At 48.5% G+C, this 21,961-nt stretch overlaps 1 protein-coding gene across 2 annotated transcripts in view; it reads right to left on the bottom strand.

Annotated features, from left to right (window-relative positions):
- Positions 1 to 7,521: 7,521 nt before the first annotated feature.
- GMDS (GDP-mannose 4,6-dehydratase) overlaps positions 7,522 to 21,961 on the bottom strand; it is a 426,996-nt gene continuing 412,556 nt past the window's right edge. For both annotated transcript variants that reach the window (XM_055799448.1, XM_055799450.1), the window contains 2 exons: positions 8,380 to 8,448; positions 7,522 to 7,996 (listed from right to left, as the gene is read on the bottom strand). In XM_055799448.1, coding sequence (XP_055655423.1) covers positions 7,934 to 7,996; positions 8,380 to 8,448 — 132 coding nt within the window. In that variant the 3' untranslated portion in view covers positions 7,522 to 7,933. The remainder of the gene's footprint in view (positions 7,997 to 8,379; positions 8,449 to 21,961) is intronic.

Raw genomic sequence — 21,961 nt, 5'->3', positions numbered from 1 at the left:
GGGTTACAGTGTAACGACCAGCCGGCCGTACTGCGGTGCCACGCTGTCCTCTGCCCTCGCCTCTCAAAAATGACGCTGCTGGAGCGGGGCGAGCTCAAGGCTTTGCTCTGGAGGCTTTGCTTGTGCGTTGTGCCGAGTCGCAATCGGCGCGTGCAGAGGCCGGTGCGGGGTTTGCGGGAGGCAGCGTGGTGCGGCCGGGCAGAAGGAGCGGGCGCGCACGGTCGGGAGCCGAGCGCGCCTCGGTGCCCACGTGAAAACGAGCGTGACGTAACTGCGCGGACTTTATGGCGTCGTCTTGATTACGTAGCCAAAAACGTGCAGCGCCGTGGCGCGCACGTGGCTCCCCTGCGCGCTGCGGGCGGCTGCGAGAAACGCTCCCCGGTCCGCTCCCCGAAACCGCGCGTTCCAGCTGCAGCCGCCGACTAACGTTGACTTTCCGTTAGTGTCGCTTGTAACGCAATGCAGACCCTCGCCGTGGCCAGCCCACTTCCCCCCGGCTCCCTGTGTCGGGGCCGGGCACCTCGGCTAAATGCTTCCGTCATTTGAAGATGCGCGGGTGGGTGTTTGTGGGAGGGGGATGAAGAGCGCGGCAGTGGGCGCCGTCGGGGTGCCCGAGGCCGAGCTGTCGCTGCGCAGGGGCGCAGGTGGCGCGGCCGGGCGCGCAGGCGGGACAGGGCGGAGGGTGCGCAGGGGCTTACGCGGCAAGCTGCGCAAGGGGCGCTCCGTGTCCAGCCGGCGGGCCTGAAGTGTGGCTGAGCTGCCCGGTGCCCCCCGGGACGTGCACGGGTCGCTATCTGCCGCCACCTCGCACACGAGCTCGCGGGCTGGGAGGATGCCACTTACCCTTCCCGTGTGGGTGTTTCCCCCCCCCGCCCCCCCCCCCCCTCCCCCTTTTTTTTCTTTTTCCTTTTCCCTTCTGCCTCGCCTCCCCGGCGGCTGGTCTGTGTTGTGAATCCGCCCCGAAGGTGGTGCGGTGCCGCGGTGAGCGTAGCCCTCCTGGCTTAATTACGCTGGGGCTCATAAAGCCATTCGCTTCTTTCCAAAGTAATAAACAAACGTCGCGTTAGGTCAAGATTGATGGTGTCCATGCAATAAAAACGGGCCAGGTCAGGAAGGAATAAAATTCAATCAGAGCTCGCGGAATCATTTTTCAGGGGACAGAAAGACAGAAAAGCAGACGGGGGTCAAGGGAGACGATGTCGCCATTCACAACACACCAGCCGGGAGGGAGGAGGGCGAGGGTTAACGAGCGATTGTTTTTTATCAAGCGGAGCCTAATTGAACGAAACAATAGCCGCATCGGCGGGGGAGGGCCGGCTCCTTGCGCGGGGGAGGCTTTGCGGGGCCAGGCTGCAGCCCCGCACCCCGGGCGCTGCGGAGCGCGGTGGGCACCGGGGTCCCCTCGCAGCAGTGCAGTGCAATGCACACACACCCCTTCACCGTAAAACTTTACACACGCACCTGGGGCAACGGGCAGGTCTCCTTGTCCTAGCCCGGGGGCTGGCAGTGCAGACAGCGGCAGCGAACAGCCGGGTGCGCAAGGGGGGAGAGCGGGACCCCCTCATTTCGCAAGGCAGCGTCCTGAAAGGCCCGTCTGCAGGGCCGCAGGAGTGAGCCCCTGCTCTCTCCAGGGTCAGTCCGGCCGGCCCGGCAGGAGCAGGGGACCTTGGTGTCACTTTCAGCTAACACCACCACCCCCCACCCCCCCGTGGTTTTAGTTTGGTGGGAACGTTGCTGGCGCCCAGGGAACCGGGAAGCGACAGCGGAGGTGGTATTCCTGGGACACCCGACGGGCGGTGGGTGCCGGCCCAGCGCTGTCGGAGAGTGTCCGTGCACAGCGGGACAGGGCCGTCGGGGGGCCGCGGTGTGCAGGGAGGGGGCCGCACAGCCCCGCAGGGAAGCCCCTGCGGTCCCAGGGGCTCGTTTTCATCCTGACCCGGCCTCGCCCGTTTCGGCAGCCCGCGGGCCGGGGAAGCAGCCGGCAAAATCCCTCCCTCGGTTGCACCGGCGGGGTGTTTGGAGGAAGGGGATATTTCTCCCTCGCTCCCCCCAAGCAAATGCATCTGTTGCGCGCACCTTCACGACCTTCTACGTCTGTAACTTGCGTCTTTCTTGGTATGCGTGTGCCGCAAAATAATAGCTATTAGATAGCACTGGGATGGGATTGGGGGGGGGCGGGCAGAGGCGGCCCGGGCTACCGGTGAGAGCTCACAAGCTCTCTGGCTGAATGGGAATTGGGTGGTCGGCAATTTTTTTGCCCCCTAAATAAACACAGCTTGAAACGACTTGGGTGGGCAGAAGGGAACAATTTGTGAGCCAGAGAGCAAGTGAGCTGGGCAGGCAGCCGGCCCGCGATTTACCTGCTGGGGACTTTCACCTGACCTTTAGGTGTCAGGGGGCTTGGGTGTGCAGTGTGTTACCCCACGTTCAGGTCAGCCGCTGTAGGCTGCGTTCAGCAGAAGTAAAACAACAACAATGAAACCCCCAAACTGGACCCCCCCTCCCTCCCTTCCAGCTCCCATCACCTCTGGGGAGAATGCAGGAAAACCAACACATTTAGAACCATTAACTCTTAAAATAGCTGAATTTCCTCCAGTAGAAAAAACGCAAATTATTATACTCATGAGTTCAGGATATTTATATATTATATGAATCGATGAATAAACAGGTCGTATCGCTACAGCCGTCGCCCCTCGGACGGCAAGCGCTCGGTTTAGAAGAAACGCCATGGCCGTTTTCCCCCCACTGTTCCTGGAATTTATTTACTTGCCAGACCATTTAAGCGGCCGAGTTTAATTTTTTTTTAAATAAATATTTGAAATAGGGGAAAAGAAGAATGTTTTCCATTGAACGATAATGTAAAAGTACTGATAATATCGTCCAAAGCAGAAGAGAATTGTTTAAACAATGTCGGTGCTTGCAAGATTGCCGAGTATAAATACATTCGCACTGCCTTTTTGATGCGAGTTTCTACTGAGACTCTTTTTATGTGTGTGTGTATAATGTGTATTTCCCCGCTCCGACTGTGTGAAAGAGGTCCGCAGCGGAGGGGCACGTCGACCCGCCAGCTCCGCCGCGCCGGACCGGGGGTGCCGCGCACGCCCCCCGCCCCTGCCAGCGCGGAGCTGCGCGCCTTTCCCTTAGCGAGGATTTATGGAAGTGCTCGCGGCCAGCGCTTCTAACCTCGCCTCTCAGGGATGGGATGGATTTAAAACCGAATAACGAATTGCAAAAAAATTACGGCTTTTTCCCGACGCCATTCCCCGCCCCCCAAGCGCTCCGCCAAGAGGGGGACACGGGACGGAGCGCGGAATGAACCGGTGCGAGCTCATTAGCGAAGTAGAAGTTGCAATTAGCGTCTGCTGCTGCGAACCGGCCTCTCCCCAGCCCGCCTCCCCTAGCCCCCATCACCAAATAATTGCAAAGTATCTGTTGATGTTTTTCTTCCACCCGTCAAAACGTTGGAGCTCTGCCTGCTCCAGCACTCCGTTCTGGGTTTGTTGTGTCTGGAGACAATGCTCCGCCAGCGAACTATCAGAGGTGAAGGGGGGTCACAAGGGGAGGCAGGGAGCGCGGCCCTGCGAGGGGGTTGGGGGCCTCCCCTCGCATCCCACCCCTGCAAACTTGCCGCCCAGAGGCGAGGCGGGGCGGCGACCCCGAGGCCGGTGCCCCCAGCCCCGCGCTGCCCCGCCAGCCCCGTGCCTGCTTGCCCGGCCGGGAGAGGAGCGGGAAGAGGATGTGACCCTCATGTCCGCCCGGGGGGCCGCGGCTGCTTTATGTGCAAGGGGCAGGGGGAGGTGTGTCGACAGGGGGCTCCCCGTTCCCCTGCTTTACACCTACATTTTGTTTTTTTTCTAAATCTACTCACAGCAATCGATCCGTCTCCGTGCGCGAGGAGAGGCGGCGGCGGAGCCGGTGCCCACCGCCTGCCTCCCCCGACGTGTGCGTGCCGGAGCAGCGGGCCTGCCCCCCTTCAGCCCCCCTCTGCTTTTACCCTTCGGGCTGCCGCTGCGAGCGGGAGGTGTATTTTTAGATGGCGCAGGCGGTTTTGCTCCGCGACCCCGAGGAAAACGCCGTCGCTTTGTCTCGCCGGCCTTCCGCGCCGGGGCCGGGAAGGAGGGCGGCGGGCGGGCCGGCTGCGCCGCCAACGGGCCCTGGGGCCGGGCCGACCCCCGCCCCGGCCGCTCGCAGGGCTGGCAGGGGCTTGTGCCCCCGTGGGGCCATCCCACCGCCGCGCCGCTGGCTGCCTGCGGGGATCCTGCAGTCCACGAGCGGCCGGTGGTCCCGAGCGCGCCTGAAAGGCCTCAGGAGAGGCAAAAATACTATTAATTATTAAAAAAAAAAAAAGGCTGTCGTGGCAGTGTTACCTTTGGCAAGACAGGCTCCGGGGGAAAGGCAGCGGCCTGCACGGCGCAGGCGAGGGGCTGAGTTGCGGCTGCGAGCTGGGCGGCGACGCTGGCAGGCAGCGGCCGCAGGGAGCGGGCCCGGCCGTCGCTGCTCCCGGCTCCCGGTGTGGCGGAGCAGGGAGCCGCAGGCAGGGCCCCAGCCCTCCGCAACCCGCTGGTCAGGAGCAGCTGGGCCCACTTTCCTCTCCCTGCCCGCCTGAATCCCCCCCTTCCCGACGGGGCGCACGCTCGAGCAGTCCCCATCGCCCAGCGCTGCCATGACCATCCCGCTTCTCCCGGTGGCAGGGGTGCAGGGCAGCCCTCTGTGCCTCCCGCGACGCGGTGCGAACCGGCCTTTCTCTGCCGGTCCCACCGCTCGGCAGCCGGCGGAGCCGGGCTGAGCCGCTCCCGGGCGTGCCAGGGAGCAAACCCAAAGCCCACCTTGCCGTCTACTTTGTTCGCTGTTGCTGGTGCTGCTGGTGCTGCTGGTGGGGCGCTTGGGAAAGGTGCAGGAGACGGGAGTATACTGGGTTATTTACTACTGGAGCTGCCCTTTTAAATTACCGAATTGTAATGACCCCCGATGAGACATGGGACGGGCGCAGGGGGATGTCTTGCTATACCTGCACTCACAAAGCGTTTAATCCACACATTGAAACGGATATTCAGAACGCCAGTCTGTAACTGGTGCATTAGCTACATGTATAGGTATCATCTCCGTAAATCGCCGCGTGGTTGGTTGGTTGTTTTTTTTTCTTTTAATATTTTATTTCGTTTTTGAGAAATGATCCCGTGGTCATTGCAAAGAGCGGTACTTTAGTAGGAATTCAAAATCGGGCAGGAAGGTGGTGGTGAGGAAACCGAAGAGCAGTTTAGACCTTTGCCAAAATGTAAAAAGCAGCGGTGCAGTGCTGGGACGCACGTTTTGTCTTGTCACGACCAGTAGCTTTTTTTTTTTTTTTTTTTTTTTTAATAAAAGCAGCAAAAAGACATCCAGCACAAGGTCACCGCGGAGGGACCGCTTGGTGTAGAACTAGATTTTGCCTTCCCATCCTTTTCCCCGCTCGCTTCCCAATATAGAGACCGAAAATGAAGAATAAAAATCCTTCTCTTGAACGCGCCACAGTTAAGAGATGCCAAAGAAAAAGCCCCTGAGGTCGAAGGAAAACTGGCAGCCCTCTGCAGAGATGTGTGAACTAATGTTCAGATGTACCAGCAAGGCTCCCAGTGAATCACTGTAAGCAAGAAATAGTTCTCAGCAATACAAAAATACCTTGTCATAAAAGCACTTTAATACCTTTTTTTTTTTTTTTTTAAATAAATAGCGTACGCCGCCGAAGACCCGCCACCCGCAGCCACGACCGCTTTCCACGGCGCTGCGAAGGGGGCAGCCCTCGGTGCGGCTGGGCAGGCGGAGCTCGCCCCCTCCCATCCGCCACCCGCCGCGGCCCCGGCGCTGGGGGGGGGGGGTACACATCACTGGGCATGGGGGGACCCCCCCGGGTGCGCAGTGGCAGCCCGCAGGGCACAGCGGCAGCCGTGAGGCCACGCGCGGGTGGGTGCCCGCGGCACGCGGGGCGAGCGCGTGCTGCCGGGTCTGCTGCGCATGCTGCGGGGGGACACGGGGGACAGCTGATGCAAAGGACACGCACCCACGGGGAGGGGGTTTGGTGTTATTTTAGGCTAAAAAATAAGGCGCGGCCGCGGGGTCGTACCCGTTCGAGGGGAGAAGCACCCCAGCAGGCTCTGTGTAACTGTACCCACGCGTGGAGGCGCACACGCGGGGGGCGAACTGCAACGTGTGCCTGTCGCCACGCGTCCCCCGCGGCGCGGGCAGCTCCACGCCTCTCCACGGACGGGGCCTCCGCCACCTCCTCGGCGCTGGTTTGTGCCGGGGGAGTCCCGAGGCGCCGCCGAGACTGTGCGTGGGATCTGGAGAGCCTCACACGCGTGGAGCGCGCTAGGAGCGCCTGCAGCAGGGACATCTCCCCCTCTCCACGGCTCCCCCTCCTCACGCTGCGAGGGCGCGGGCCCGGTGCACCTGCCGAGGGGGTGCCAAGCGGCGGCCGGGCTCCCACGTTCCCCTTTCCCCGTGTGCCGGGGCTCCCGCGGGCAGCCCCGAAGGAAGCGGCTGCTCCGGCTGCCCGTGTGCGCAGCGCTCCGCGCCCCTCCGCGCCGCGCATTTTCCACTGCACCTCTGGCAAAGGCAGCCTGTCACGCCAGGCGTACAAAGAGCCCCCTCTCTCCGGCAGCCTGGTTCGTCGCAGGCTGCTCCCGTCCGCTCCCCCGGCAGCACTTCCATCGCGGACCCGCTCCCGGGCACAGCCGCAGCCGCTGCCCCCAGCTCCCCACCCCCCGCCCCGTTCCTTTTAACAGGGGTGACCCTCCCAACACATACTAAAAAAGCAGGAGGTGCACTCGGACAAGGCGTATCTCCTGTGTATCTCCTCTCCCTCCGTGTATCTTGCCCTTTGCTCATCTAGAGGCATAAAGCTAAAATGATGGGAGTAATTGGTGGGTGGAAGATCCTAAACCAACGGGAAATGTATGGGCTCGACGACCTCTGGATAACCCAGGTACCTTGGCATGAGAAGCACAAAAATATTTACTCACCTTGAAGTTTCTGGTTTTTTAAAGCTTTTTTATTTATTTTGTTTTTATTTCTTAAGTCATCGTTTGAGATGGTTCAAGCTCCTGTCTGAGGTCTAATTATAGTAAGCAGGAAGAGGATGGAAGGGGAATGGGTTGATTCTGGGAGGGGGCAAAACCCCAAAACACCCTAAACCCCCAGATGGAGAAGGTGCCGGACAAAAAGGCTTTCTGTGACTCATGCACACTCTGAAATGAAGATCTGAAAAACGCTTACAAGCCCCTTCTGACTGGTTTGAAAGCGATTCCAGCAATTAGGAATTAATTCGGCATGGTCAAAAGGCGATTTCACTGTAAGTTATATCAAGTTATCCAAACTTTTACAAAGTTCAAGTGGTGGAAATGGGCCGCTGGGGTGGAGGTAAGGCTGCAGGAAAGAAAAACAAGGAGTGTTCAGGAAAGGCAGAAAAGGGGAAGCCGTGAGGCAAGGGCCAGAGGGATGTCGAGCCCACTTTAGTGCCAGAGGTTTGCTGCTGTTGTTGCTAGAGGAGTGGGGAGGTTGGGGGTGGAGGGCAGGGGATGCTTTTGTTTTGCAAATGGGAAAAAGTACTAAAAATGTGGTGGAGGTCCTAGGTAACAGAAAGATGAGGTTTAATTAAAAAAGGAAAGCAGTGGGCTTGCTGGCTGATGGGTACTTCAGGTACAGTATTGGGAGAGGGAGGTGACCCTTCCCCAGTTAATGGCAGGAGCTGGAGTCAGCCCAGGCAGGGCTGACCCTGGGGTGATGTGTGGGGCCAGAGGCACTGGGAGGGTGTGCAGGGGGGGTTAAAACTGGCCTTTCACACACAGGCAGGCCAGCAATAAAACCATCACAAAGAGGGGGGGCCACCCTGGTGGCTCATGGCGGTGCTGGCTGTGGGGTGCGCCCCTGCCACAGGTCCTGTGATGCCAGCTGGGCCTCAGGCGTTAGGGTTGTTCTTCATGAGCTCCACATCGGCATCCACCATCTCCCTCACCAGCTCCTGCAAGGAAGAAGAGAAGCAGATGAGGGCCCTAGTGCAGGGGATGAACAGTCTGCACGTCGGGAGCATCCTGGAGCACAATGAACCCCCTGGCCCCCCACTACAGGACAGGGAGGGGACGGGGCTTTGCTGGGCTCTTCCTGCAGTGGCCCTGGCCTCAGTGTGTGTGTCAGCGCGCTGCTGTGCACCTGGGGTGCCCATCAGTGCCATGGTGGCTGCTGTTGTCAAAGCAAGAACCCCGGCAGTGTCACCAAAAATGGGATTTCTTGGTGTGCCCGAGTCACCCCACACAGAGGTTCCCCCGTCCCTTCTCCTCCCCGTGGATTGCTTTTAGAGGTCATGAACACCCAGCAGGTACAGAGCATGCCAGAAAGGCCACTCACATCAAATGTGACTCTTGGTTTCCAGTTCAGCTTTTGTCTGGCTTTGGTACAGTCCCCTTGCAGAAAATCCTGCGGAAAAGAAGAGAGAGGTGTTGTGAGACAAGCGTCCACCTTCCCCACCTTGATGGCTTCCCCATTGCTTGCGCTTCCCTGTGAGCCAAGCACAGCCAGGGCCACCGTGGGACTCTTCCAAGGACAAAATGTTTCTCTTTAAGATGCAATTTTAGTGGAAGCTCATATGCCTATAAATCACCAGGAGGCAGCATCCTTTCACCAGGCTATTTCAGACCAAAAGAGTTATTCTTTGTTTTTGCGTGCACACGGTGTTTGAACTCCAGCCTTATGGCCATATAATGGTGAACATTTTGTAAGAAGTTGTCATATGTCTTAGTCACGCTATTGAATGAGCTGTTTCAAATTCTTTTTCCCCCCATTTGTTTAAATAATGTAAATCACAAAGAAAACATGACAACTAGTCTCTTTCAAATAAAAATGTGATCACAGACAGATGCTGCTGAAAGATTGTTATGAATATGGGCAACTATATGCAACAGTAGTAAATATCCAGCTTTTGCACACCTACATTTTTTTTTCTAGAGTATTTTGAGCATCCATATGCAAAGAAAAGACTAAATATCTCATAAATGAAAAGAAATTATCTTGAAACGGTTAGAGAAACCAAGACTTTGGTCATATTCACCTTACTGTGAATATGCTTAAAAGTGCTACCACACCAAAACAATCCCACAACCAGCCACCAAAAATAACGTAACAAAATTAAGCAAAGAGAAAAGCTCCTTTGACTGCATTTCTAACTGAATGAAAAAAACTGGTGCATTTTCCTTTAAAGTTCAAATACTCTGTATAAATAGCTTTTTCCAGCTGTGTGTGTTGGTTTAATAAAATATCTCTCCTCACAAGCTTCGTTTCTCTGTAGCACTAAATACTAAAATTATATCTCTCCAGGTTTAAAGAAAACAAAACAAACCCAACTTTGTTACAGAACAACAAGGCTAAGGCTGAATTCTGCTCTTGCATTTGGCTTTATGGTGGTAACACAGCAGGCTTTCCAGAAACACGCAAGGACTGCCTTTCTTCTCCCTCTTCCACTCTCTGACCAGCGGTGGGGCTAACGAGCATTTTCTGGCTGTAGGTTTTTTTTTAACTGTACTGCTGCACACTACATTTTTTCAGATGCTATCTTTCATGCATCTGTGGTTCAGGTCATGTTAACTTCCAAAATCACCTCATCCTGTGCAGTAAAGTGTAGGAAATTCTTCCTCATAATTGTGCTCCAGAAAGCTAGACAGCTCGCTTCCAGGAGCAGAGGAAATCCACCAAAGGAAACATTGCACTGAAGAAGGGGATGTGGAACAAACACGTCTGCCGAGACTATTCCAGGCAGCATTTTTACTGGTTCAGTCTTTAGGCTAAAAACATTTCAGCCTGCCTTCAGAAAAGAGTAAACAGATGGATCAGAACAAAATGATATGAAAATAAAAAATGCCGTGATTTCCTTAAATTAGACTAAATGATTTCCTACTGCAGCCCTATAATGGGTTTTTAGAAACTGCAGCAGACATTTGAGGCCAACTCATGCAAAACCGCATCAACTTGAGGGATCCCCTGGAGGGTCGTGTGAATATGGATTGCAAAATCTGGTTTGAAATGGGAAAGATGCCCACTAACTTTGATAAAATTTGGATCAGACCCTAATGTGCTCACGGAGGTATGCCTTTTATCTGGAGTTTGGTATAATTTACATTATATACGTGTGTATATATGTGCCTGGAAACAAGGAAATCCTTCTTAAAATAGTAATTTCAGTATAAAAACAACTGCCTTTTATTCAGTCCTAATTCAAGCCATTAGCTGTAAGTGAAGGGTTTTAATACCACCTAGTTTTAAGTCATGAAAGCCATATTGTAAAACTTAGTTTCATTTTTCTAAATGCTGCGTAAATAATACCTTTACATTCACAATCTTTGTATCAAAAACATCCTTTGAAACGGAGCCTTATCTAGGATACTGGCTTCCCATTTAAAAAAGAAATGGACCGGGAAGAACAGAATGAATTGCCATCGCCTGCTGTACGTAGCTGCATTCTGCTTTCAAACAGCTTGGGAGCAGTCTTTTAACTTTCTTGGACAAATGCTTTTTGTTAAAACAGTTTATCTAAAAAAATACTTTACCTAATTCCAGCCCTTCATTCAAAAACATAAACACTCAGCTGATGAATAGGCCACAATAAGGTTGGGGGGGAGTTGCAAATCAGTAAAAGTGAAGTTCCTTGCAGTGCTGGATTATACAGAGATAACACAGACAACTAGTGTATTAAATCCATTTAAGTATAAAACAAAGTATTTGTCCTTTAAAAATTCACATGCTTTAACAATGATGCAGTAAAGGTATTATGGCATAATCTGTGAGGAAAAAAAAAGATTTAATATATATGATAATACAAATTCCCCAGCTGACTTAGGTTAAAAAATTGTAAATGGCTCTCCTGAAGAAGTTTGTGTACTTTTGAGAAACACTACTTTGTAGATAGATTTACTTGAAAAAAGCATTATGACAGAATGTCTCCTAGGCACTTTTTAGAAGGTTTTCTTATAGAAGTTATTAGGTACAGAGATCAAATGAAACCATAATATTAACACTATATTACATCTACATTCACAGTTTGATTATGTTCTTATTAGTCAAAGTTTCAACACTGAATGAAAATTATGACTGGAACAAAGCTATTCCTGATTAAAGGATTGTATTGCAGTCATGTTTCCTGTATTTTTCTACAAGTAGCTCATAATATGAAAACAATAAGGTAATTACAATAAAATAAGAATATTAAAAAAAGCTTCTCTTGGAACAGAATGACTGCTTATTTATGTTATTTAAGTCTTTCACTGAAACCAGAGATGCATCTGTCAGGCTTCCAAAAGGAAAAAATCCACAAAATAACCACAACCCCCCAAAAAACTGTGGCATGCCAATCATCAAAAGTGTATTGATTTTTCAGTGTTGGGGCTTCACTTTCTGGAGGTACAACTAGATCAGAAAGCAAAGAAGGAAAAGGTGAGGTTCCACTGGGGAAATCCTGGATTTTTTTTTTGGGGGTGGAGGGGGTGAGTGGGTGAGATGGAGGTGTGTTCTTGAAAAACAACTGCTGCTGCTGAACATTTTCTGCCCAGTATCCCTGTTCCTGATGGAAAGGCACCTGATGAAATGACACCACTTCATGTTTTGTGTTCCTGCAGGATAACTTTTTCTGTGGCATTGTGTTTTACATACGGACAGGAAAACAAAGCTCTTTGACTCTGAAAACCCTGAGGATTTAGATACTGAGCTGAGAGTCTGCAAACCTGAAAACACTGATTAAGGCTTTCTGTTGTTTGTACAGTACTCGGATCATGAGCATAAAATTAAGTCTTTGCTTTTAGTTATCCATTTTGGGAGGAACAAGCCCTTATTTTCCATGTAAATATAGCTAACATAAGTGAATAGCAATGACAAGTTTTACCTGCAAGCTAAGAGTCAGAAACATCATCCAGGTAAATATTTAAAGGGAAGGAAGATGGAAAAGACAGCAGTCAGATTCTCTGTTGCCACTCGGTTTGATAGTAAACTCTCCTACAGCTTTATATGCACCTCACTGTCACATGAGTGCCTCTGAGAGAAGAATGAATTTATGTGATCTGAGTTTTTTCCGTTTTACCTTTTCTGTAAGTAAGTCTGCATAACTGTATAGAAAATGCCCCATTATTACTAAATCTGATTTTATGATTATTCAGTTTTATTGTCTAAATGCATGCACACAAATACATACAGATAAGCAGTACTGTTATGCAATGTAGTAAGGCATTTTTAAATTTGGTGTTTAAACCATGAGACAAAAATGTAAAATATTTTAATGTAAATATCACATTTCCCAAGCTCTTGTTCAGAGTGTCATCACAACTCCTATTTTGACTTGCACAGTGATTGATCTGGTTTCACTGTGCAATGTATCACTGTCTCATTCAATTAACTTTAACCAAAAATTTAAAGCCTCAAGACAATGTGAGAAAAAGGAGACAGTGTGGCCTGAAAGAAGGCCAAGGCTTCCTTTATTACTACAGCTCAGCTGATTCCCTTTAAAATTTGCCTTCATTGAAGCCAACGCTGAGCGCCAGCTATTGCTCTTACACCAGAATAAAACTGAGATCAAGTCCTCAGCAAAACACCTGCGATGGAATTGTGCCCAGCTCCGCTCTGCAGCAGAGACAAGGCTTTACCTCTAAAAATAAACAGACTTGATCTAAGCACACAACAGTTTTACTGCATCTGAAAAGCGGCCAGGGTTACGTTCACAATCAGCACGACTGCTTGGAAGATGATTTGTTACATCAGAGCTCCCATAAGCAAAGAGCAGAGACCCAGCCTGGTGGAGGCTTTGGCTTGCGTGTTTAGTCTTGCACTCTTTTGCTTAAGAATTTTTTTCAAGAGTCTAGGGGCCAACCTTCCTGCAAACCCTGCTTGTGTTTTATTTTACTTGTTTCCTTCTTAAAACTGTCACCTTTCAGCTTTAACTCACCTCATTAAAAGAAAAATTAATAAACATAGCTACTTGATGAGACAACATTAGCTTGCAGCATTGTGTTTTCACCATTATCATAGAATAGTTTCAGTTGGAAGGGACCTTTAAAGGCCACCTAGTCCAACCCCTCCTGCAATGAGCGGGGACACCTTCAACTAGATCAGGTTGCTCAGAGCCCTGTCCAACCTGGCCTGGAATGTTTCCAGGGATGGGGCATCTACCACTTCTCTGGGCAACCTGTTCCAATGTTTCACCACCCTCACTGTACAAAAATTTCTTCCTTATATCTAGTCTAAATCTACCCTCTTTTAGTTTAAAGTCATTACCCCTTGTCCTATTGCTACAGGCCGTGCTAAAAAGTTTTACTTCAGCAATGTATATATCAAAGTTTATCTTATGAAATAGTCTCCCCTTTTGTGCACTTTTGGGAGCATTTTTAATAGCAGTTTTTAATGAGGGCTCACGTAGCACATCTCAGTAAGTAACGTCAGCCCCACAGTACATAGGAGTATCTGCTGCAGCTCATTGCTGGGAGAACAGTCTTTGTTTGTTGTAAATAATCAGGAGACTGCACTAGGCAGTTCTTCTACCATCACCCTTATTTCCCATTCCCTAGTGTTCTCCCACACTTGCCACCAGGCCTGGCGACACTGTGTCTTAACCCAGATGCAATGTTGGAGAGCAGTTTCTGTGACTTCAGCCAAGCCATTCCCTGTGCATTCCTTTAAGAAAAGCAGTAAGGTCTCACTAAATCAGAGCTGCAGAGCCTGTAAATGTGCAACTTGCTGGTGCAGAATTCAATGCATGGTTCAGCTAAACTCAGATCAAACCCCAGAAGGAGTCACAGTAATAAGCACTGCATATGCTGTGCACTGCTCTGTAAGTACTTCTGGAGATCCATGAGGCAGAGAGCAGTGGCTTCATTTCTTTGAAAAGGATAGTGTTTGTTAGAATATCTATAGTAACAGGGAAAAAAACAGTATAATTATAAAGAAAGAGACTCCTATCTCCATAGTAAATATGAGGAGACTGAAGATAAAACATATCAATGAGCAAAGTGCAAGTCTAACAATGAATGCAGTAAACATCTTAAGGAATTTAAGATGAGCCATAATGTGTCGTCGCTCGGTTTTCATTTTTTCTTTCCACTGTTCTTAGAAAAGCAAAAGTTGTGGAACAGTTAGGGTACCAAGGGAATAGAAGAATGCCAGTGAATTTGGTTCCTGATCTAAATTTGTTTTAATGCAGCATGAACAGACCGCTTTCCACTCTTGGGTCAGCAGTCTTTTGCAGAAAGACAGCATTGTTTGCAAAGAACCACAGGAAAAGGCAAAAGGAATCAATAGGCTGAAACTCACGTATAACTAAATGCCATTTAAAATAAGAGGCATAATGTTTGTTTCCTCTAGCATGTTTTCCTATGCAAATCTCCTCCTTGTTCAGAAAGCTCCATTTTTACTAAACACCATGCTGAGGGGGAAGGGGAGGAGGAAGAAGAGCTTGAGGCAAGGGCTGGTTCTGCGCGGTGCTGAGCCCCTGTGCCTCTGATGGACCTTGGCAGGCTGTGAGTGCTGGGCATCTCTGGGGTAAGGTCTTACCTCATGCTCCACGCTGTGCTCCAGCGACAAGGCATCACACAAGCCGCCCGGTCAACACGACCTGAGCACTGCCTTCGCTTTTCTGCCAGGAACCATGTGTGTTAGAGCAGCAGCTTTATCTTACCGGTTTGATAATCTTTAATTTGACCAGCTTCCAAAGGGTTAAGGCACGTGAACTCGGAGCAGCAATAAACATCAGGGTGATAATAACAGTAATGGAGCTCTTCTCCTCTCCCTCCTCCTCCTCTTCCCCTTCCTCCCCTGCACCTTTCCCGCTTTGCTGCTGCCTATCAGCCCAAACCGAAGCCAAAGCCAGACCTCTCTTCCAGTGACGGGGTGATAAGAGACGTGAGGAAAACAGCAAAGCTGTCTGGTCTGCTCAGGAAGCTGGGGACGGGCGGGATTGTCCGCCAGTGGGGCCACGCGGTGGCTGGAGGCCGGGAACAATGCCCCGGTCCAGGGAAGCCGGTGCGCTCTGGCCCTGGCAGCCCCACTGACATGGCTGATAGAGCGGTGAAGCCAGGGGGTCTGGCCCTGGGTGCCTCGGGCGTGGGCTGGCAGAGCCTAATGGCCCGGCCAGAGCCGGTGCTGCGGCTGACGGAGGCGAGGGAGCATGTGCAGGCCCCAGCCACACTGCGGGCGCCGGCCGAGCCGCAGGCGCGAGAGCCCCTCGGCGGGGCCGAGCATTACTCAGATCTGTCCACTTGCCAAGTGAAGCCTGAGAAAACGTCTTGGCCAGTGCTGTCCCTCGAGCCAGATAAAATTCCTCCCGAATTACAGCCCGATATCCCTGAAGCCAGTGCTGAATTTCACTCACTTTGGATCCGGAGCTGAGCTGGCTCGTCAGGAGCCATCCCGCACGGGGATCGGGGATCGGCGCAGCTCAGCGCCAGGGCATCCCGCTGCACGTCGGGCACAGCCACAGCTGCTTTCCAGGATCCCCACGGCTGCTTTCCAGGATCCCCTGTGTGAGGTGGGCTGAAGGGTGCCCCCCCCCGCAGCAGGGAAAGCCCCGCTGCTGCAAACAGCAACACCCCACAGCTGGCGGGGCAGGTGCGCCCCTCCCTCCCCGCTCGCCCCCAGGCCCATTCTGCGCTCCAAGGAAGACCTGGGAGGTGTTCCTCAGCTTGGATGCAAGTGGAATTGTAACCTCAGCTCACAGCTCAGCAAAACGCTTAAGAGGCTGCCGAATGGTGAGATCACTTCTAGTTTACAGGAACACCTCTGCTGAAAAAGCAGGGAACTTCTGGAGGAAAGGAGTAAGATCAAACCCACTCCATTCACCATGTACAGACCATAATTACGATAGTTAAGGTATTAGTGTCAGACACATAAATGCTGTTATGGCATACCCAGTCATCCAAATGCACACATTGCAGCCAAAAATCTTTAGCATGTTTGCTAAAATACAAACTAATACTTAAATGCTATATATTACTATGAAGAAAACTAAGCTTTTCCAGCTCTTTGAGCAAAACAGAATTGCTCTTTGCAAATGCTGGCTAAAGGTGGTACTACTCCCGCTGGCCATCATTGCCCCTGTAGCCTGGCTGCTGATAGGAAATGATGTGTGAGTGGACCTTGCATGCTTACAGCTAAAAGAAAGAGGCATCTGAATAACCTGGATTTTGCGCAACAGAGGTTAGAAGCATTTGTGCGTTTTCTCTTTATAGCAGAGGTTTTGGGGAGGTTGTATATGAGCATATTTCTTCAGGCTCCCTGGTAGAGGGAATGCTCATGTGTCACCTTCACATCACCAAAAAACAAGACCCTTTGAGGGATGAACCTCTCCCATAGGGGTGGAGATCAGCAGCAGTATAGGAAAAGAACAGGTTCCTTCTCTTTTCACTGGTACCTCCAAGTCCTGCTTTTGTTCACAATTAAATGTGTTTGCTTCTTGCTTTACTGTGGCCTGTTCTCTACTCTGACAGCAATTTTGCAGGGAGAAGAGTAACATAATCATGGCTTCATCCTACATGGTTTTATTGCCACACAGAGTATGTATTATTTAGGCAAAGGCATGGTACCTTTAAAAATTAATAAATGCAATTCTCACATTTTTTTTTAATCCACTCTGATGATTTTTGTCATCACTCCCTACTCTTCACATTTTCTGCAAAGATCAGGAAATCACTTTGTGAAGCTGTTTTATTTCAGGAGGGTTTATTGTGCAGTAATGGCTGCATTTCTTACTGGAAATGGAATATAGCCCCTAGGTTTAGCTGTCTTCACTGACTGCCATGTCAAGATGAATAGGAAAACTGATAACCCCAGAAATCTGTGCCGCAAGGCTACTAGTTTCTTCTCTTCTTCCATTAAAAACTACTTAATTTATAACAACTTATATTGGAAACGTTAATAGCTTTAGTTATCATTGCTAGTGAAGTACCAAATGATAAGCAACAAAACGATAAACATTAGGACAGTGATCTTGTATTCTACCTATAGTTATTTACCTACCTTTAGAGCATTAATCAGCAATTTAATGAATGCAGGTCTATGATGAGGGGGATATTACTACTCCATAGGATGAATTCTTTATCTTGTACAAGACACATTGTTTGTGGTGATTTTACTATCCCTATGGATATTCACATCTCTGAAAAAATCAAGGCATTTGTTATGTTAACATTAAAGAGATACTACAACTTTTTTTGGAAGGGTGTGCTGTTATATTTGCCCTAATGAAAATAATAATTTACTCAAAAAGTCATTTTTTATCTAAACAGCATGTCTCTGGAAAATTCTATCCCACCTGTAACAGCCATTGCTGTCTTTGCCCTGTGTTCAGTGCTCATGTCACTACTCTGAAGGCTTGGCTGTGACAGGTTGGGCAGGAGAGATGATACTCCCTCCCTTACCTGTTATATTGATGCATGGACCTTTGTCCCCCTAAACTTGTGGCAAGACTGGGGTAGGGGGAAGGACAGAGAGGGGATAATTTTCCTGTCTCCCTCCCCTCTATGGATTAACCAGTACGAGAGAGTTAGCGTGGAGGATGGTTAGCCATTTCTCATTGTTGGAAAAACAGTTGTGAAATACTCCCTCGCTGCACTATGGGGGATGAAGAAGACAGCTGCCACTTCTCTGGAGAAAGCAGTTACGTACTGCCTTTTACTGCTGGCTGTTTTTTTTAGAAGCAGCCTCCCTCTACGTGGTCATAAACCTGACCTAATTTATGAGATGTATCACCTGCCCCCCTACCCCTCACTGCATTCCAGTTTCTCACTAAAACCCCCATCTAATTGGAAAACCCTTTTCAAGACACAATATACAGACAGAATTTAAGCTGTGAAAGGAGCTCATGAGCTGAGGCTTTGTTACCAAAAGAAAAAAATAATTCCACATCAAACACAGTATACGGAGGGGACTCAGGCTGGGGTACCAGGGGGCCCCTGTCTGCAAAAGTGAAGCTATCCTTGCCTGAACACCTCTAGTTACAAAGCAAGCAGTGGTCCACAAACGGTTAAAATAAACCAAGGTAGGATAATTTCTGAGTCTGAGTACGTCCCAAATGTATTCTCCAGCATGTTTGATAGAGAAGGAAGTCCAAGCAGTGGCCTTTCACATGACATCATAAAAGCCTAATTTATCACCAGCCACCAAACATCTAGAAAATCATAACATCCTTTCAGGAAAACCATGTGCAAAATAATCAGATTTACTTTGATGAAAGCTTTAGTGCTTGAGTCCAAGTAGGACACTACAAAGAATAACCCTTTGCAGGTACTGGCATACAATAAAGCGGGTCGCATTTAATGCTCACGCTTTTCCATTAAAAGTCTTATGCATTTCCTGCCCATAAACAAATGTGTTTCTATTCTGCATGCGTGTTCAACCAAGACTGCTAAGATAAAACACTGGTCACTGGTAAGTCCAGGCAAGGTAGCCAGCTAAGTATTTCCTTTACAGATGAAAAGCTTGCTATTGCTACAAATAAAGGCACTGTGCTCCCCACTCCCTCATCTCACTGTCCCTTGCAAGTGAGCTAGGGATGTGAGCTGGCTATGGCCACAGCATCTCACAGCTTTTGAAAGGATGAAGCCCTCCCAGCACACTCAGCAGCATGGCTACACTGAACCGAGGGGTCCATTCCACCTGACAGCTTCCAAAACACTTTGCAAAAGACACTGTTCTCTGTCTGTCCAAGGGTCTCACTGTTCTGGATCTTCTGCATCATCTTTTTTTGGTGGCTAGTGTAACCTGACTGTCTTGATGGAAAAATACTGCTCAGCGAGCAGTGTATCTCCATAAAATCAATTGGTTTCACATTTGCAAACAAGTCCACTCTTTGTATTGATTAGGTAGATGAAACAGGCTGCAAAGCAATTAATGAATGGCTACTAATGTCAGCTACGTGGCGTTCAAGATTTTTTTGTCTGCAATGTAAATTGGTTGGTGTGTATTTAAAGACACACAGATTCCAATAGCCATTCAGTTCACTGATCCTGCTGCTTAATAGTCTGACCTCTAGGCTCCTGCTGGTCAATGGCCACAGGTTCTTCTGGTCTAACTGGAAAAATAACCGGATTTTCCACATCATTCTTGGTAGTTTGTTGTTGCATGTTCTCTGATCTTGGTTAATAAAAATAACTTCCTATTACATTTCCTGCACAGGGAAGCCTGGAAAAAAAAAAAAATCGTAGTTTTTCCTATTCTATCTTTCACTTTCTCTCAGAGCAGACACCCAACCCACCACAAAATCTTCCAAGAAATCAGTAAAATTAATACAACTATTTTATTTTTTTTTAAAGATCAGTATTCTGTTCTCTTTCATTCTTCCCTTTCTGTGGTATTTGATTTCCCTCACTTTTCTTGTTAAAGTCTTTGCCAGTTTTGGCTAATTTATTTCCCTGTAAAGTCCCATTTATCTCTTTTTATTTTAAGACATTTTTCTTTCCTAATTTGACATCTCTCCCAATCTCTCTCTTTCACTCAAGCTCCTCCCATTTCTCTTTTGAGCATCATCCTCCTGTTCCTTACAAACACCCCCTTAAACCTGGCCTTATCTCCACATCTCTCCTTCACCCTCAAAATATGCCAGTTCACACTGAGATTTTGTTCTCTTTGACCTCATTTCTGCCGTGGTGATCTTTTCATTTAATATGTTTCCATTTCTCTCCCAGGTATTCTCACAGACATGTTCCTTTTTCTCTTCTAGTGGTACTCCATCACATACCAGTGCCAGCTTTCTCTTCACTCAGGTTCTGAATTTTGTGTAGAATATTGTAGGGTTTGGGAGACAATTTATCTTACCACTAACACAGCAGAGGTTTGCTGACAGGGCTGAAACTATGTTGAAATAAGTTTTAAAAAAGCAAAAAGATCTCCTAAAGATTACAGTGCCAGTTTCAGTAGGAGTAAAAAGCAGATTCATTTACTGCTATTACTGTTCACAGTAGCTACCTATAAAATTCCACAGGTTTGGCAGTGCGTTCACCATATGTACTTTAAAAATGTGCATAATACGCTCTGTTTCTTTCCAAGGCATCACCAAATGCAAATACCACTTCTTGAAATCTGTACTCTCAATGACCTTCTGCTCTTAAATGCTTTCAATTAAACAAGAAAGGATTTTCTGATCTGGTACTAAAAAAATTCTTCATTATTTCACCCCGCAGCAGTCAAATCTGACAGACCATTGCAGAACGAAAACAGCCAGCATTTGCTAATGGTCTTGCCCTACTTACCAAACCTCCTTTTGTTCCACAATCAAAATGCAAGCAAAGTACTCAGACATACACAGCAGTTGGCGTGGGCTCACAGTACTCCAATGCTTTCACCTGTATAATGTTTAAAATGCAAGATGCCTCATCCATCACTTGATTTCCTTTACAAGGAAAGTGTCTCTTGAGACCATTCACACAGGAATCATCTGTTGCCAAGTTTCGATATGAAAGACAGAGCTTGTCTTCAGACAAGCAATCCTACTTTTCATTCATGTTTTGGCAGGGCAGAGACACCAGGTAAGGGTCCCATCATACATTGTGCAAACACAGAAATGGCAGCCTGTTCTCTGACAATCTGTCAAATAGCACCTCCTGGAATATTCTGTTATAATTCATCCACAGCTCACATCTTTCTTCCAGCGCAGGTCACCAATAAACCTTATGGCTTCCTTTATTTTGTTTCATGTATTCCAATGTAACAGGCAATACATACGAACACATAAACCCACGAATCACAGAATTGTCATGTATCTACTGAGAATCTAAAATGCAGCTGAACAAAGTGAGGTAAATGTCTTGGCAACTTCATTCTGCTTGTAATCTGAGCGAGACTTCAACTAGACGTAATACCATTTAGGCAAAATAGAACTGCTTCACAGCAGCACTACAATGACTGTGAAGTACCATCAGAGAAGAAAGATACAGATGTTATATAATTAAGCAATAGTAATGACATTACAATGGCAAGAAAGCACTGTCATCCCCATTGTACAAAGCTGGGAGGCAGGATGATTTAGGGACTTGACCAACACCTTGGAATGAGAGGGAGGAGCAAGAAGAGAAGCCAGGCTGTATCCCACCACTTCCCTCCGATATATAGCTCACTACAGATAAAACAGTAGAAGCATTCACATCACTGTGCATCCACCATAATTTGCCCTGAACAAGTCCTTGCTGTTGAATTGTAGTGAGCAAACTCCAGCAGCAAACTGCTCCAAGGATAAGTGGACATAATGCACCTTGATGCAACAGGTGACTTACGTGATCACGTATTTCTTGCATGCCTCAAGTTTCACTTCTATTTATGCCCCTGGATTTTCTTTTACAGCTTCTTTCACATAAAAATCAAATACTTACCCTAGTAATATTAAAAAATTATCATCACTTGCTCAACTTTTCCTCTCCAGGCCCCTACTATTGACTTGGGAGTCAAAGAACTAATGAGTTTATTGTCTTTTGTGCTCTAAAGACTTAATTTTCGTCTTTTCAAAGATTTGCTCTACACATAAAACACCAGGGCAAAAACATGTAAAGAAGTTGAGATTTGTGTAATTAAAAAAAAAGCAGGATCCCAGAGCTTTCTGCTTTATAAAAACAAATGAAAATGAAAAAAAGGATAATATGATATTAACTACAAGACTGCAAAGTTTGGAAACACAGAACAAGCCGATTTATTTCACTTCACTGCCATTCAGGTAAGGATTCACTCCGTCATTTGCAAGGAAGGACCCTGCAGTAGAATGCTCTTCTTTCCCCTGATTTAATTTTTACTCCAAAAGACATGAGACATCATAAAAACCTTTTAGAAGTGCATCATCCCATGCATATTTTTTTTTTTTAAAAAAGGAATATAAAAGCATTCAAATGTACCACAGAAGTTTCTCAACACTTCATAAACTTTTGCCAAGGTATCCACAAATTATATAATTAAATCTTCACTTACTATTTGAAAAGTATGA

Source organism: Falco peregrinus, chromosome 3, assembly GCF_023634155.1.
Source record: "Falco peregrinus isolate bFalPer1 chromosome 3, bFalPer1.pri, whole genome shotgun sequence".
Taxonomy (NCBI): Eukaryota; Metazoa; Chordata; class Aves; order Falconiformes; family Falconidae; genus Falco; species Falco peregrinus.
Note: the sequence above shows the minus strand (reverse complement) of the source record. Positions and strands in the feature narration are given on the sequence as shown.